Source organism: Saccostrea echinata, unplaced genomic scaffold (assembly GCF_033153115.1).
Source record: "Saccostrea echinata isolate AGI-Se365-2 ecotype Australia unplaced genomic scaffold, CSIRO_AGI_Sech_v1 ptg000030l, whole genome shotgun sequence".
NCBI lineage: Eukaryota > Metazoa > Mollusca > Bivalvia > Ostreida > Ostreidae > Saccostrea > Saccostrea echinata.
The window spans coordinates 9,004,530-9,022,992 of NW_026889779.1; the positions used below are offsets into that span (position 1 = coordinate 9,004,530).

General features: G+C 36.4%; 2 protein-coding genes across 2 annotated transcripts; both read right to left on the reverse strand.

Annotated features, from left to right (window-relative positions):
• Nucleotides 1-2,342: 2,342 nt before the first annotated feature.
• Nucleotides 2,343-3,646, reverse strand: LOC133196296 (innexin unc-9-like). The gene has a single exon (XM_061332204.1). The coding sequence runs from the start codon at nt 3,630-3,632 to the stop codon at nt 2,394-2,396; it is 1,239 nt and encodes a 412-aa protein (XP_061188188.1). The 5' UTR covers nt 3,633-3,646; the 3' UTR covers nt 2,343-2,393.
• Nucleotides 3,647-8,778: 5,132 nt separating this feature from the next.
• Nucleotides 8,779-14,141, reverse strand: LOC133197227 (innexin unc-9-like). Its single transcript, XM_061333146.1, has 2 exons — nt 13,994-14,141; nt 8,779-11,278 (listed from the first exon to the last, which is right to left on the reverse strand). Exons 1-2 carry the CDS (start codon nt 13,996-13,998, stop codon nt 10,072-10,074), a joined length of 1,212 nt encoding a protein of 403 aa, XP_061189130.1. The 5' UTR covers nt 13,999-14,141; the 3' UTR covers nt 8,779-10,071.
• Between the last annotated feature and the right edge of the window lie 4,322 nt (nt 14,142-18,463).

An 18,463-nucleotide genomic window follows, 5' to 3' on the forward strand; every position in this document is an offset into this window, starting at 1 on the left:
GGCTCAAAATGAAATATGGAGAGAACATACAGTATTCAAGTTCAAAAGTCCATTCAAAAAATACAAATCAGGAGCAGAGCAAACTTGGACCTGTAAAACATCAGAGGTGGGATCAGGTGCCATGGAGGATCGAGTGTTTCTTTAAGATAATTGTATCTTAAAACTAGAGTTATGAGAAATATGAATAAGGTGTTTTGAGAACTCAACTGCACGGTAAAAGCAAACAAGAGGCCCATGGGCCACATCGCTCACCTGAGCACATTATCTAGACACAAATCAGTTCAGTATTGAAAAGATTACTGGGGGTTGGGGGGGGGTGAATTTTAAACTACCTGATGATGCTTCCATGTCAATATAACAAATGGCTTTGTTGTACTTGAGAAGATTTTAAAAAAACATTTCCCATACATTCCTTTGTAAAATTTTGATCCCCCATTGTGGCTCCTCCCTATCCCAGAGGTCATCATTTGAACAAACTTGAATCTACACTACCCGAGGATGCTTCCATATCAATATGACTAAACATAGCTTTTCTGTTCTTGAGAAGAAATATTTTTCCTATGTGTTCTTATGTAAAACTTTCGATCCCCATTGGGCCCCACCCTACCCCTGGGGGTTATTATTTGAAAAAAAATTGAATTTGCACTACCTGAGGATGCTTCCATATCAAAATGACTAAACATGATTTTCATTTCTTGAGAAGAAGATATTTTACAATATGTTCCTATGTAAAAAAAATTTTATCCCCAATTGTGGCCCATCCCTATCCCCGGGGGTCATCATTTTAACAAACTTGAATCTACACTACCTGAGGATGCTTCCATATCAAAATGACTAATCATGGCTTTGCAGTTCTTCATCAGAAGATACCTTCCTATATATTTCTATTTCAGACATTGATCCTCCATTGTGGCCCCGCCCTACCCCAGGGGGTCATGATTTGAACAAACTTAAATCTACACTACCTGAGGATACTTCCAGATAAATATAATCTCTTAGGGCTTTGCTGTTCCTGAGAAGAAGATTTTTAAAGATTTTTCATATATATTTCTATGTAAAACTTTGATCCTCCATTGTGGACCCGCCCTATCCCCCGGGGTCATGATTTGAACAAACTTGAATCTACACTACCTGAGGATGCTTCCATATAAATATGACTTATCATGGCTTTGCTGTTCTTGAAAAGAAGATTTTTGAAGGTTTTTCCTATATATTTCTATGTTAAACTTTGATCCTCCATTGTGGCCCCGCCCTACCCCCGGGGGTCATGATTTGGACAAATTTGAATCTCCACTACCTGAGGATGCTTCCATATAAATATGACCAATTAGGGCTTTGCTGTTCTTGAGAAGAAGATTTTTAAAGGTTTTTCCTATATATTTCTATGTAAAACTTTGATCCTCCGTTGTGGCCCCGCCCTACCCCCGGGGGTCATGATTTGAACAAATTTGAATCTACACTACCTGAGGATGCTTCCACATGAGTTTCAATTTCCCTGGCTTTGTGGTTCTTGAGAAGAAGATTTTTAAAAGATGCTATTAATTTTTCACTAATTCTTTATTATCTCCCCTTGGAAGAGGGCGTGGCCCTTCATTTGAACAAACTTGAATCCCCTTCACCCAAGGATACTCTGTGCCAAGTTTGGTTGAAATTGGCCCAGTAGTTCTGGAGAAGAAGTTGAAATTGTGAAAAGTTTACGCCAACGACGACAACGCCAACGACAACGACGACAGACAACGGACAAATTTTGATCAGAAAAGCTCACTTGAGCCTTTGGCTCAGGTGAGCTAAAAAGATTGCAAAATGTAAGTGCCGGAAAAAGAAAATTTGTATCTATGGCGTGGTTGTTATCGTCAATGTCAACAATGTCAAGGTTATGTGTCTTTTACTTTAGCGTGAAACTTGGAAACAACATGTTGCAATCAAAAGTGAGGAATAAATTCTGATCATCTTTTATATCAAAACCCTTGGTCATCCGACATTTATATCTACGGAATTGACACCATGGTTACTTCTTCAACTTTTTTGCGCATGTGTACCTTAAAGAGGAAGGAGTGAAGCAACATTTTCTTGTTGGGGCAAACTAAAATTATTTCTCCATAAAAGTAGATTTTTTAGATTCTGAAATCTGTAAATTTCTGAAACCTAATACTTTCAAGAATTGAATAAAATTTGCATGTGTCGCGCAAAAATTCTACTTTTGTCAATTTTCCCTTTTTTCCGTCACGGTGTCTCTTTAAAAAAAAACCCCACTCCTATATACGAATCATTAATCATAAATGTGTGTCGTTGAATATATAATGCATGTTGAGATTTAAACAAATATTTATATGTAGCCACAGTGTAAAAACTTTGTAATGATATATAAATGTATTAATTAGAAAAAAAATACGTCAAGTTTTATTGTTAATGAAATGTTCCCACAATTTTTTAACAAGATCAGTCGCAAAAACGTCACTCGTATTTCGATGTACCATACGAAGAACAAACGCACCATCTTGACGCAGAAAATCCGTCACAAATTCGTGAAACTTTTTCTTGTCTATTTCTTGATTTTCTTCTTTCCTTTCGGGATGAATGTTGAGTAATTTCTCAATGAAGACTCTTCTGTTTATTGGGAAAAAGACACGCCACATCCAGAGAAGAAAACTAGCACAAGTCACCATGGCAACGAAACAGTACCAGTACCAAAGGAAAAAGAAAATGGCCTCATAGAACATGTTTAATGGAAGCACGCACTGCACAGTCCAGCTTTGTATATTTGACATTTGTCTTATTTTAAAGTCGCACAGTGTGACACGAGGAAATTCTATCAGTCCTAACTGATTGATTTCCGAAGGGGGTCGCCGGAAGAAATCCAAACCTAGAGTTAAATAGAAATTTTGTCCCAGAATCGCGTCAAGTAAAAAGAATTGTCCAATCACATTTATGCAGTATATGCATTTTATAACCATGTAAAGCGCAGTGAGATAGTTCCCGCTTCTTTTATCACAATTCAGGTTCCTTATTTTCGAAAACAGGTTTCTCTGATAAGGTCGATAAAGATGAAGCCAGCGATGAAGGTAAAATGCAAGGTTGTTTATGGCTTCTTGGCGTTCATCCCACGTCATTTCCTGTGAATCGGTGGCATTGCGTGCTATGAATCCAACGTTAACACCGGAATAGACGTTAGTTAATCGCCAAAGAATATTTGGAAGTTTAAACAAGAGTGCCATAAAAAACAATATAACAGGTCCCCACTGGTAATATTTTACAACAAAACGCCTTCGTATTACTTCATTCTGTGATAACGCCTCAGAAGGGGGAACATAATACGTGTTTGAAATCCAGCAGTGATATTGAACGTATTCCACGTGTGTGTCCGTAAATTCCGCTGGACACCAACAGTCGATTGGGGGTGTCGGTTTGATGTATTGCAGGAAAGTCGTGTACGCTGCAAATGCACAGATGAAGAACAACGTCACGACGTAGTTCAGACGGTCCGCCCAATCGTCATCTTTGTTTCCAAACAAGTTGACGGAGAGAATATATGTCTTTTCCACCTCGACTCCATGTTCTTCTTCTGTTGTCTTCTTAAAGAACGTATAGCGAGCTCCATTTGCCGAAACGTTTACTTCATCGTCGCCTTCCATGTTTATGTCTAACACAGGTATTTTATGACAATGTTATAAAAATAAATTAATCGACTGGTTTTTTTTTTTTCTGAATTTCCTTTTCGATTTTAAACTTCCTTGGTCTTGATTTTCCTGTTGACGGGTAGTTTCGTTTCATCAATAATAGTGTTACGGTGTAAAATATGACTTTTTTTGGACTAAATATAAAATCATGTATAAATTAACTTTTCGGACTTTGTGTAAATTGTTTTAAAAACTTTTCGGATATTTCTTCAAATGTGATAAATTCTATAAATTCCGCACAGCCCTAATCCTACCTGAGGCACAGTCAGAGATGGACAGTTAATCTCCTAATTGACTTCTATTTATATTTATTGACACTTAATCTTTCATCTACTTTTATTCTATTATATACATGCCGCTAAAATGTCACCATTCTCTCAATAATTGTTTGATACTTGATTTCTTTATACTTTTTGTTAATCCTATTATTTTACTCTTTCTTTGTTCAGTATGTATGTTTTGTTGTCAAAAATTATAGTCAGTTGGAATCAGACCTTCGGTGCTGATACATCCCAAACTCATGTAAAAGTATATTCATGCTGATTCTATATAAAAGTACTAAACTATAACGCGTGTTGGCTTATTGGAGGTTTTATGAATCTGGGTTCAACAATAAGAGGTCAACTCACGGTTGGCCCAGAATTAGAATCTGACAGAAAAATCCTTCCCGTAAAACTTGGTGGAGAATCCGGGTAGCGACACCCGGGACTGCTACATATATTTTGTAGTAGTCAGATCCTGGACCTCTACAAAAAAAACCAAATAGCGAGTTTCCCCAGATTTTGACAGTGCTGATACAGATGAAGCAAACGTACACTTATTAGGACCAGCAATGGAATATTCTTTCCGACCGCAGTGGAGACAGAAGAAGTTCAACTTCCCTTCGTGTCAGCATCCAGTGTGCGGAAGGTGTGGAAACGTACACCCTAACGTTTTATGTTTCGCGTTTAACCAGAAGTGCTACAGATGTCAAAGAATTGGACATTATTCTAGGATGTGCTTCACGCAGATTAAAGAATCAAAGCCAAAAAGTGAGGACAAGGGGCCTATTGCTAGCAGGAAAAAGACGCGAGACGTGAAACGACTGTGCAAGTATCTCGAAAACAAACGAATTCTACGAGAATTGCCATTCAGTTCTCTTCGGGACAGTCAGTTTCGTTTATTATGTGATAATTCGTGTGCTCTACGAACTGAGCTGAAAAATCTTAAAATTCAAATATGCAATGCAAATAAAGAGAAAAGGAGTTTGACAACGAATTTAACAAAAGCCGAATCTGAAATCAAACAACTTCAAAATCAAAATGCGGTTATGAAAAAGAAGGTGCAAGAACAATCTAACAATTCTAATGATAAAATCTATCGTGAGAAAATTCGCAAACTGGAAGACGACGCGCACGGTGATAGAGTGATTATGGACTTAATGCAGAGGAAATTAAACGAGATCGGAAAGGAACATAATGAGTATGTAATGAAAATTCAGGCAGAAGCTGAGAAAACAACTAAACAGTTAAGGAAAGAAAACAACGCCCTGCTACAGACCATCCGAATATTGGAAGATGAAAGGGATCATCTGCTCGACATGTTTAGGGAAAATAAGCGACAATTTCAACCGCGTAGACACCAAGGAAAACCAAGGAGAGGCCATTTCTATTAATTAACATTCAAAACACGAGGACGTGTTTTACGCGAAGGCGAAGCATGTGTTACGGTGTAAAATATGACTTTTTTTGGACTAAATATAAAATCATGTATAAATTAACTTTTCGGACTTTGTGTAAATTGTTTTAAAAACTTTTCGGATATTTCTTCAAATGTGATAAATTCTATAAATTCCGCACAGCCCTAATCCTACCTGAGGCACAGTCAGAGATGGACAGTTAATCTCCTAATTGACTTCTATTTATATTTATTGACACTTAATCTTTCATCTACTTTTATTCTATTATATACATGCCGCTAAAATGTCACCATTCTCTCAATAATTGTTTGATACTTGATTTCTTTATACTTTTTGTTAATCCTATTATTTTACTCTTTCTTTGTTCAGTATGTATGTTTTGTTGTCAAAAATTATAGTCAGTTGGAATCAGACCTTCGGTGCTGATACATCCCAAACTCATGTAAAAGTATATTCATGCTGATTCTATATAAAAGTACTAAACTATAACGCGTGTTGGCTTATTGGAGGTTTTATGAATCTGGGTTCAACAATAAGAGGTCAACTCACGGTTGGCCCAGAATTAGAATCTGACAGAAAAATCCTTCCCGTAAAACTAGCAAAATTTGTATGCAGTATTAAAAGACACGCGGCTTCTATTCACAAAACACTTATTATTCAATTCTAAAGCCATAAAGGTGTATATTTAAAGGAAGTATTTTATTTCAAAATTTTAAGCAACGAATCGGTTTCGTTCTGCGTTGCAAATTTTATGCTTTTGAAGACTGATATCAATATTTCTTGTGTAGAATTTCATCGGAAAAGCCTTATCTTAAAGAAGTTTTAATTGGTTTCAATTAAGTTCTGATTAAGTAACCCTATGTCCCCGTCTTGTGTGTCATGGATAAGTCGGATCATAAAAACAAGGATCTACCATTGTACGACCCCCCCCCACCCCCACCCCCCCTTTCCAGAATTTGAGGTCAAGGGTATAGGTCACCACTTTTTCCCAATTCACGGGCAGAAGTGTAATATGTCAAATAATTTACATCTATGCGGCGAATGTTGATGTGTTGCATTTTTGCGATATCCAGCTCTGGAATTCTCAACACGGCCGGTGATTTTGGGAATTTTATCTTATACTTTTTAAATCCTTCAACAGAAGAGCCCAACATCGACCTTTGCACATTTTTGCATTGTTTACTTTGTCGACATTTGGGTTACTACGACTTATAAACCAGTCTTTGGAATGAGTAGAAAATTTTCTGATTAATAAAAATAGTATCAGTTGCACATGGTTTTGTCAGTTCGTCCAGCTCTTGTTCAGTTCTGAGCCCTATTTAGAAATAAAGTAGAATTTAATCATTATATTTTTTTCAGTCGTCTTGCCAATTTAGAATTAATGACGAACAACATCATTAAATTAGTTTGACAGTCGATTAATGATCGCATTTTGGCATGGGTATTGTAGAATATGCAAATCAACTCCCTGGATTGGAATTGTTGTATATTGATGGATAGGTAGATCTTTCTTCTTCATGCTGTTTTTTCAGTCTTAGTTTGTGCATATGAATGTGTCCACAGATTCAGCGTTGACTAAGACGGCCCTTTTCATGTTTTTCTTCACATTTTTTGTGTGCATAATGTCTTTTAACAAAGTATACGGCTTTTATGATGAATAAGCAAGAGAGATGTAATATAAAAACTTCCATTGATCAAGTACATAATGGGCTTATAAAATATGCAGTTGTTCTTTATCGCTATCTTGAACACAGTTTACTAAACTGTAAACACAAAGTTAACGACAAGTTCAAGAGTTGTCCAATATCATAAACTACATATGTACGAGGGTTGTTAGAAAAGTTCGCGGACACGTTGATTTACGGGAAATATGCTGTAAACTTTAAAGAATGACGTATGTCTAATTAAATTCTTATCTTTTGTTTATTAGTATGTAAAAAATCAGGTCCATTTACTAAAATTTTGAAAACGTACGTTGATTTTTACTGCGCGGCCATAGGATTCACGGAGCAATCACTTGACGTTTTATGACGTTAGGTGACGCGACAACCTGATTCCAGACCTGTGAAGCTTTTTCACAGTTCTAAATATCTTTCATTTCTGTAGACTTTTCATGTCTTTTTCTAACTTAAAAATTGAATAAGTACATCAAGACATGTTATATATTTTTTATGTCTTTTGTGGCGTATCGGATATAAGTGAGATCTTTAAAACAATGTCTATACGCAGTTCAACGATCAGATATGAGAAACAATGCAAAATCCATAGGCGCAACGTCCATGCGATGAGGAGGATATTGGGGTATCGCAGGAGGTGATAATAAAAAAAGTCCATCCTTCCATTCTTACAAAGTTGTTACCACTTGAACACTTTGGTACTAGATACGTATAAGCCATCCCCAGCAGCATCTAAAAACATTTTAGTCTCTTTCGGGCATTTTCCTGTCTGCACACATAATTTTTTAATAGCTCGGTGCTCCAAGACGTTCAGTGACGTTACCATTTTTGGCTTTGTTTTTACGCATTGATCATCTATAATTAGTGATAAAACAGTCATAACTCCTCCAATTTAAATCAAAATTTCACCAAATGACGTTTCATGAATATTTGAGCGATAGGTGAAATATCATAAATCTTAATGCGCTACAACAGTGCAATTTTTAATTTCAAAATTGTGTCCATGAAACGTAAAAGTGAGAAAAAGTAACATGCTCCGTGAAGCATGTTTTATCTTAAAATTTTCACTGTGTATTGTTTAAAGATCATCGGAAAGCACCAAATTTTTGCATATTAATTTGAAAATACGTATAGTTTCTACGTGCAGAGTTTTACTGATTTCATGCAAATAGCGCGCTCACAATACAACTTGTCCGCGAACTTTTCTAACAACCCTCGTATATCAGAAATGTCTCGCAATAAAGTAACGCTGACCTAAATACAGGACCATGCACGTTTGGTATCGTTATCGGATTGTCAACATAAAAGAAGTTTTTCGAAATGGGTATGACAATCAAATACCTCTGCATCTCGGTAAACAGGAATGTGCCGTCTTTACTTTTTCAAATCCCTACGCACCAGGGAACTTCTGATGTAAACTCATCTGATTTTAACCTTTTCCCGTCTCTTGTCAAACAGATGAACAATCACGTTTCATTGAAATTCATGAAAATACATATGGCGTGCTTCAGAAGAAAAGAGCACCGGTTGCGGTAGCTTGGTAGTAGGGCTATCGCTTCATGATCAGAAGGTACCGTGTTCGATTCTCGTTCCTGGCGCCGCATTAACCCTTAGATGTATAACATAGGCATTGACTTCTTTCTATATCAATGGTCCCGAGTGCTGAGCAAAGCCCTTCACGGATAAATGGCGTCTCATATGACTGAAAAATTCTTCAAAGGGACATAAAATAACATTTAATCAATCATAAGAAAGCATAATTTTATTTATTTTTATTTCTGAACTATATATTTAAACAACTTCACTAAGTATTGCAATTTGAATTATTAGTCATAAAATATTTTATAATCACTAAAATACATCATAAAAAATAAAAATGCTATCGGAACATTGTTTACAACTGTACATTCCTTTAGGTCCTGATTACAAAGGCACGTGTATTTTCTCAGGCAATTTACAATGAAATTTATACAACCTTTGAAGATTAACATCAGTAAAATGCCCACAGTATCACAAGTGGCATTTGTACAACAGTACAGTTACCTTGCTAACATACACCAAACAAAAAAGCAATTTTTTTAATTGGTCATCCGATTAATTATAGCGAGCAATGAATGAAAGGCATGGCGATTACAATATTATGAACACATGCAAAAAATCAGAGATCAACAAAATTTATGGGCCTTGACCTATTAACAACTGAACATGAAATACTAACAACACATTGGTCCCTGAAACTCATGCTTCCAAAAACAACTTCACCCAAACCGAAATGTCAGACAAAATGGTATATGGAAAATTTATTCAAAAATAGAATATATATCTGGAAAAAAAAAATAATATCATGAGAATGCAACTGGTTTTATCACAGTTTCTTTGCTCTGAAAAATTATTCGTTGATTTATGAATTGCAATTTAGGTGAAAGAAATATCATTATGATCATGAATTTACAAAAATCACTGGCCAATCAACGAGTAACAAATACCATAGCTACATGTGTCATGTGATCACTTTTGAATTTATCGAGTACGAGTTGTGAAAAAAATATTCTCAAGAAATTCAAAATTTGACATGACATAACAATAAAAAATTTTTAAAAAAAATATATGGTGTCATGGACATGGAATCCTTTCTTTGCTGTAGTTACCTCGATTGGAAGACACTGGACACGGAATGATTGAGATTCGGTGGACATTCTGCGTTAAAATAAATATAAAACTGTGTCTGGAAGATCAAATATCAATCAAAATTTTAAAAGTAATTATCGACTGCATAGATGGAAATGTCAATGCCCAAATGTTATGACTAGGCTTAAACATCCTTGTCTTGCCCATCATCTAATGCTTAGCACCAAAGGCAGGAGCAAGACTAAACGGAAGTGTCGTTATTTCTGACGTCATAAGCTGATTGACTACGAAAATTAAGCACCTGTTCAAACCAACACAAATGGCATAAAGTATATATTTGTGTCAACTCTCGCTACTTGGAATGTCTCTTGCACACTTCCCATTTGAACTTAACTTTCACAATACTGTCTTTTTAAGCGTGCGTTTCGCCATAATCGTCACTAAGGGCTTTTTTCACTAAGGGTTTTTCCTTATATATACCCCATAAGTTCAATACCAAATCAGTTAGCAAGATAGCATTAGTGTTCCTAGATACGATTCTTAAAACAAACAGACCATCATCACGGAGGTACTGGTCAGCAAACTGGCGACAGATCTTCTTGTCGTCCTCGCCATGGAGTTCGTCACGCACCTTCAGGAACTTCTTGATGTAGGCCACACGGTTCTGCTTCACAAGCACGCGCCAGATCCAGAACAAGAAGTTGCCGCATGTAATCACGGCAACAACCACGAACCAGAACCACAGGAAAATGAAGATTTTCTCGTTGAACAGGTTGATTGGAAGCACGCACTGAACCGTCCACCTCTGGAGGTTCTGCAGCTGACGAATGTCGAAGTCACAAAGTGTGACACGCGGGAAACGGCGGCTTTCTTTGATCTCGTAGTTCTTGGCCAATCCGTCGAGAACTTCTAGACCATACGCTGAATAGAATCCGTGTCCCATGAAGGCGTTCAAGATAAAGAATTGGCAGATAATGTTGATGCAGTATAAGACTTTGACAAACATGTACAGTCCAGTAAGATAAGTGCCTTCGCGTTTATTACACATGATACAGCAAACCTTAGATGCCTTCTGCTTCATACGGACCATGAAGTTATAGTTGTATTGACGGTGGGTCTCCAACCAACGGTCCATGTACAGGGCAATGTGTTTTACAGTTTCATCTCTCTTCTTTGGCTCAGCAGTCTGAGTTCCGGCTGCCATGTTGACGATTTTTTCTAGGTTAAGTCCTGAGTAGCCATTCAGCATTCTCCATACAAGACAGGGTACCTTGAACATAAAAGCCATGAAGACGAGAATAATAGGGACCCACTGATAGTAGGTCAGTTCCTCCTGTCGGCGGGTTTCATGATCCAGAGGGATCGTTTCCTCAAGAGGAACATAGTACGTATTTTTAATCCAGCAATAGGACTTCGTATACGCAACGTAGGACCCCGTAAACTGCGCTGGACACCAGCATTCTATAGGATTTCCTACATACTGTCCACCACCTGTAAACACGGCGAAAATACACAGAAGGACCACGGTGTAGATGTGATTGACGCGGTCCACCCAGTCATCATCATCGTTACCCCGGAGCTTGTTCCAGCTCGCCCAACTTCCGAAAATCCACACAACCCTGCAAAACGAAACAATCAAATTAAATAATCGTAATACATGTAAACATAAGTAAATTGAAAGGAACCTTTTTCAATTTTTTCCGTATGATATTATTATCTCAATAACTAAGATACAAAAATAATTTGTTTCATATTCATTTGGACATTTTTTTTACAATCACCTACATTTTTGGAAAGCAACCGATCTTTTCAATGCAGTTTATTTTACTGAGATGTAGTTTACTGAGATGTTTTGGGACAAATTACCGTTGTTAACTTATGTAATTAGGCTTAATGTATTTTCAAAGGTTGTCATAATCAAGTTTATTCTTAAAACCTAGGTAATATTATGTAAGAGGACAATAAGCAACAACAAGTAGATCCCAGACAAAAGCCTGGTAATTGAGTGTGGGATAAAGGCTGACCTTTACAATAATAACCAACATTGCATAGACAGACCGTCAAATAAGACTGGTTTTTACATACAATGGCCACAGATTAAGGGGTGATGTCCACTAACCACACAATTTAATACTGAAATCACAATATTGACAAGTCTGGGATGTTTTTCTACTCTCTCTTCTTCCTTATCATCTCAAACAAGGGAGGCCATACTAAAGGGTTTCTTAAAAACGAAGATAACAATTTGTGAAACATTTTTATCTGGCGATAAGGGGTAAAGTTTTGTTTGGACATGAAAGCCAAGTCTATTGGACTTTTACCCGTAATCACTAGATAAGTATCATGTCATACTAGGTGGCAGATGGTTGTAGACTTTTGTAAAATATGCAATATGCGAAAATAGGCCTATGCAAAATATTCAAATAAAATGTTTTTAAAATATAGACAATTACCTTCATTCAAAGAAATTTATAACTTTAAACTTGTTTATCTGTAACACATATTATCCCTCATAATAAAATTGAATCCTATAAATAACTCGGAGATATGACAGCGTCTGTCCGTTCATTTATTGGTGTCAATTAAATAAAGGATCAAATGACTGATAAAACCGCTGCTTCAAAGTTTAATTCTGTCTTAATTAATCTGATAAGGTGTTATTTGCAGAAGACAAAGAATGTATGATTACAATCTAAAATATATCTTGTTAAAGTTCAACTGATGAATTTACCACTGTAAAAAAACAAAGTGCAAGGGTTAAAATACTAGATAGGACCTGTCAAACACAACAAGTGGGTGGATTAGCTTCAGTCATCACTTCATACTTACATAACTTATGAGGATTTACCTCCCTTTGAATAGCAAATGTTGATATTTAAAAAGTGCAAAAAATAAATAAATAAATAATATAAAAATGAGACTTCATTTGATGGTTTATGTTAAGAGAAAAATCACATCTTTTTTAGAAATTTGGTTCATGAACTGAATCTAAGTAAGTTTTGGGAAACAATTTGCTTATTTCCTCATCTCTGTTGATCAAAATTCCTTCACCTCTACACAAGTAAAGAATTTTAATGTACAAATTTTATCTGTATTCATTTTTCTTACTTTTTTCTTCATTTATTTAATCATCTGAATAGATGCATGTTTTTTTTTCTGCCTTGGGCTATATGATTTTTTTTTCTAGAATTCAAGAACCTGATGAACCATGAAAAAAAATCATGTGTATGTAAATTTTGTATTTGTGTATAAAAGTCTAGAAATTGTACTGTAAGAATAACATTACTTTCAAGTATCAAATTTCCTAGCTTTGTAAAAGCAAGAAAAAGCATTACTTATTTAATTTGTTGCCAGTTGGAGTATAAAGATCTTTAAGGGGATTGTTAAGAAAACAACTACTGTGTGTCTCACTGCAGTTGACATATGTAAAAAAAAAAAAAAAAAAAAAAAGAAAAAGAAAAAATGGCACAGATAAAAAAATTGTCAAGAACCTGATGAAAAGAGTATAAACTTTTTATTAAAACCTATCATTATATATTTCATTTTTTAACAATACAAGTTTACAGGGTCAAATTACCTTCAAATATCTAGCCTTGACCAGTGCATTACTAGTCAAAAATCTTATTTAACTGTTACCCAAAAAAAAAAAAAGAAAAGAAAAGAAAAAAAGTTAACTAATGTGTCTCACGCGCATTTGCATGTGTAATGTGTAAACGGGGCCCAGCAAGGGAGATTTTTAACAGACAGATGACCTGTGAATTCAGCCCCAGGCATTATCGTAATGTACAACCTACAGTGTTGACACAAAGCCGCAATTCCTGTCATAACGTTGTATGTGATACAAGTGCAATTATGGCACATTAATGGCGCACATTCATTACTCTATAAAACTATATCCATACTTTTTATACTGGTTTTATATAAAATACTCAACAAATTAAAGATGTATCGTAAGACCTAAATCATACTCAATGTTAGATATAAAATACATGTTCTGTTTTTAAAAGTGTTTTCATAAAAAGACGAATCTTAAAAAAAAAAAATGTTGTTTAATGATTTTTTTTTAAACAGAGATAACTCGCAACGATCTATGACGACTGATCAATGAGAATAGTGCTAAGCTTGATAACTGAACAGTTGACAAGGTGTATATGAATAGAATTATAACATAAATTTAATAATCAACCCCTACAATGCTACATCAATTACATGTTCATTATCAAAATATTCCCAGTCCGTGGCAAATATTGTCACACCATATATTCGAGTCCATGAATCAGTTGAACTACTGACAACATTGTTGTTTACAGTGAAATATACGTAAAGAAACTTACGACATGTCTTTTGTTGGTCACTCTAAGGACCTCTGGGTTTCTTCTGCTCTTATTTACCGAAAGTCCAAAAGAAGAATCCCTCGGTTAAAACTGTACAAAGTTGATACACTTTTCTCGTGTCGTTACCTACTCCGAATGAAAGTACGTGGGCAGGGCCACTCGAAGCTTACATAGATGTCAGTCATTTCCCAAATATATCGTGAATGACCAATCACATCGCACTTGCCATGGGTCGAAGGTCAAGCTGAAATAGATACGAAGAAAGGTAACTCGGGAAGGCGAAAGTATTCAATGATGCAATGCATTACGGTAAATGTGGTAAAAGCAACAGGTGAAAATATTTCGTAAGAAAGGACACTTTTTACAAAATAAATCAGAGATAACATTATAGAAGTTTTATCAAACTGACACACCTACCTTTTTAGAAATCAACACCCTTTGTTGTTTATTTTTTAAATTGTTAGTACGGAAATCTGAAGATTTTAAAGAAATAAATATACTGAACAGAGATCTCCTTTTTTTTAAATTTGTTTTTCTTTTCTATTTGTATTCAGTTTTATTATATATTTCCAGTTCCCTGATATTTTTTTAATTTCTAAATTCCGACTTTTCACATGCCTTCAAACTTTAGTATTTTAAAATGACCAGCACTAGAGACAATATTTAACAAAATATCATATCATATAATATAGATAAATTAAATCAAATTGTGATAATTTATTCAGGCCCATAGGAAGCAATTTCAGTGGGGGGGGGGGGCACAGCCATACATTTTTCAGTTGACAGTTGAGGGGGCACTACCAAATTTCCTGACACTGAAGCCAAAAAAAAAAAGTCAACTACCAAAAATTCCTTGACAAGCCAAATATAAAGGTCATCAACTACCAAAAATTCCTTGACAAGCAATATATATATATATATATATATATATATATATATATATATATATATATATATATATATATATATATATATATATATATATATATATATATATATAATAATAATAATAATGATAATAAAAAAAAAATAAAATAAAATAAATTAATAAAAATCATTAGACGTTTTTTTATTGAGGGGGCACAAGCATATAGTATTTATGTTTACTATAGTAATCAAAATATCGGCAAAATTATTGTCCCCCCCCCCCCCACTCGGTTCCTACGGCCATGTTATTCGGACTTTAAAACAGGGAATGTTTGGAGAATGTATACATGTATGTAATCATGTCCAAGTCAATTCCAGTGTGAAATTGAATTTATATATAATATTTTATTTAAAATTTTCAGTAAATTAATCTACAGATCTATATGCATTATTTATCATTGAACGTTGAACAAAGCAACGATTCATCAAGAAAAGTACAAAGTATTCTCCATATGTCCTCGTTATCACTGCCCCCTCAGTGACCTGTGTTTACGTATTTTAATTCAAGATGGCGGAATCACCGATAGAACAATCTATGGTAGCTATTATTGAAAGAAACCTGGACATAGCTACTGATATTTTGTCCGAAGATGAAGAATTCGATAAAGACCAGGATTGGGAAAATATGGAACTACCCGTCAGGGATAAGAAGACACCACCATTGTTTTGCAGGACATGTTTATCACCTTACTTTGGAGAAAAGAGGAGCGACGGAAGCCATGTTTTAACGTGTACTAAATGCAAGAGGACGAAGGAGCTTACAGAAGACGACTTTCAAGACGTTCCCGTCGACGAGTTGGAATTTTATGTTGGTGACGTGGTTTCAAATCGCTTTCGTCCCCTAATCGAGGAGCAACGCCGTCTCAAAGCACTGAACGTAAGTGACCCAGATTATATTGAGGACGAATTTAAGAAGTATTACTATGTTTACAAACATATCTTGGATTTGATGACCCAGACGGTCAGTAATATGCACAAGATACTGGACAACCATAGGCACCGGTACAATGAGTCGATGATAAAGAAACTAGCTATAGACGCCGCGTCTTTTGACGATCTTACAATCATTGTAACTGGGTCAAAGGCTACTAATAACCTACTTATAAGTCCTGATGAATACAGTGTTCCAACAGAGGTGTGCGCACAATGCAACGTGCAGGGGAAAAAAGGAATAAGATCTGCGGATAAGTATATTTTGGAGGCGAAAATTTCCATGAAAATGGTAGAAGAAATGCCATTGTTTCAGCAACGCCTCTTTCACTACCGTACTAGAGCCCAGTTTGCACTAATGCGAACTCTTAATGAGAAAAACAAGTCCAATAGTCAACAGGTTTCTGGAAAGAAATTAAGAAAAAATAGAAAAAAGATGAAAAATGTTAATAAAGATGAAGAAATTACATGGGGATTGAGGGAATTTGTAAATTGTACAAATTCACCTATATACAAAATGTCCGAACTTTTTGGGGACAAATTTAAGTCAGATCCAATGGATGAATTTTCTGAAGATGAAACGGAGGAAACCGATGGAAGCGAATCTGAAAACGACTTGGAACAGATAGAAACGGCACCCGAAACTGCTGTGGTCAAATACAATGGAGCTCGACCAAAAATAGACCATAAAAATTCACCAGAGAAACTAAAACTGCGAGCAATGATAACAAAATATGAAAAAGATTTAGATAAATACAACACTTTGGAGCAAGATGAAGAGAAAAAGTTTCAAACCGAGGTCAACTTTCTTATTCCGTACATCATGAGAGACGCTGAAAGCGCAGTAGAGCACGAGAAGTTTGATGTCCGCCATGTCAATAAAGCTTTTAAGGAGATTATGAAAGCCCTTAAAAAGAAAAGCGACATGGAACAACGTCTGAGGAAAGTTGCCACCCTGAAGCAAGTAGAAAAAGCTGCAATGGACATGACGGATCACGTGGATGAGATAAAAGCCGAGATAACACGAGACTTACAGGAGGCCTATCGCGTGAAGATGATCACTGCCTACCGTGACAAGAAAGAAGCGGAAGAGACCCATAATAACCTGGTACTGTACAAGAATCTGTTGGAGAAGTACCAGAGTACTAATGACTTTGACAAAGCCGAGGAAGTGATGAAACAAGTCGACATCTACCGCGATCGACTCAACATTCTCAAAGAAAAACATTCCAAGAAAAAGTAAAGGATAAGTGGGAGCATTAAATGTTGGGAAGGGAGGGTTTTAAAAGGAGGGCGTGTTTATCCTAAACTACTGTTTTCCTACCCCTTTCTATCTATAAATGAAAGTTTACTTTCACGCCTGTCTTGTTTGGTCAATCCTATGATTTTTATGCCCCGTATTCGATTGATTGATTGTATATTGTTTTACGTCCCATTCGAGAATTTTTCACTCATATAGAGACGTCACCATATACCGGTGAAGGGCTTCAAATTTTGACCTTTACTCGGCACTCAGGGCCATTGAGCAGTGAGGGATCTTTATCGTGCCAACGCCTGCCGTGACACGGGGCCTCGGTTTTTAAGGTCTCATCCGAAAGACCCGCAACTTTCACTCCAAAGTGCCGAGCGCATGGCGAAGGAACAGTTGCTACCTATTTTTTATCGACTTAGGTCTGTCGCGGCCGAGATTCGAACTCACGACCTCCCGATCACGGAGCGAGCGCTCTACCGACTGAGCTACCGTGAACGGTGCCCCGTATTCGAAGATTCGGAGGCATATAGTTTTTAGCTCACCTGAGCTGAAAGCTCAAGTGAGCTTTTCTGATCACCCGTTGTCCGTCGTCCGTCCGTCTGTCCGTCCGTCTGTAAACTTTTCACATTTTCAACTTCTCCTCAAGAACCACTGGGCCAATTTTAACCAAACTTGGTACAAAGTATCCCTGGGTGAAGGGGAGTTTAAATTGTAAAGATAAAGGGCCAAGTCCCCTTACAAGGGGAGATAATCAAGAAAAGACAAAAATAGGGTGGGGTCATTAAAAAATCTTCTTCTCAAGAACCACTGGGCCAGAAAAGCTGAAACTTATGTGGAAGCATCCTGGGATAGTGTAGATTCTAAATTGTTAAAATCATGACCCCCGGGGGTAGGGCGGGGCCACAATAGGGAATCCAAGTTTTACATTGAAATATATAGGAAAAATCTTGAAAAATCTTCTTCTCAAGAACCACTGAACCAGAAAAGCTGAAACTTATGTGGAAGCATCCTTGGGTAGTGTAGATTCTAAATTGTTAAAATCATGACCCCCGGGGGTAGGGCGGGGCCACAATAGGGAATCCAAGTTTTACATTGAAATATATAGGAAAAATCTTGAAAAATCTTCTTCTCAAGAACCACTGAACCAGAAAAGCTGAAACTTATGTGGAAGCATCCTTGGGTAGTGTAGATTCTAAATTGTTCAAACAGGACCCCCCGGGGTAGGGCGGGGCCACAATAGGTATTACAAGGGGGGGGGGGGGGAATCTGGTAAAGAACAGCATGGCCAAAGTTACTCAGGTGAGCGATGTGGCCCATGGGCCTCTTGTTGCCCTGTCTGTCTGTTTGTTTGTTTGTCCGCA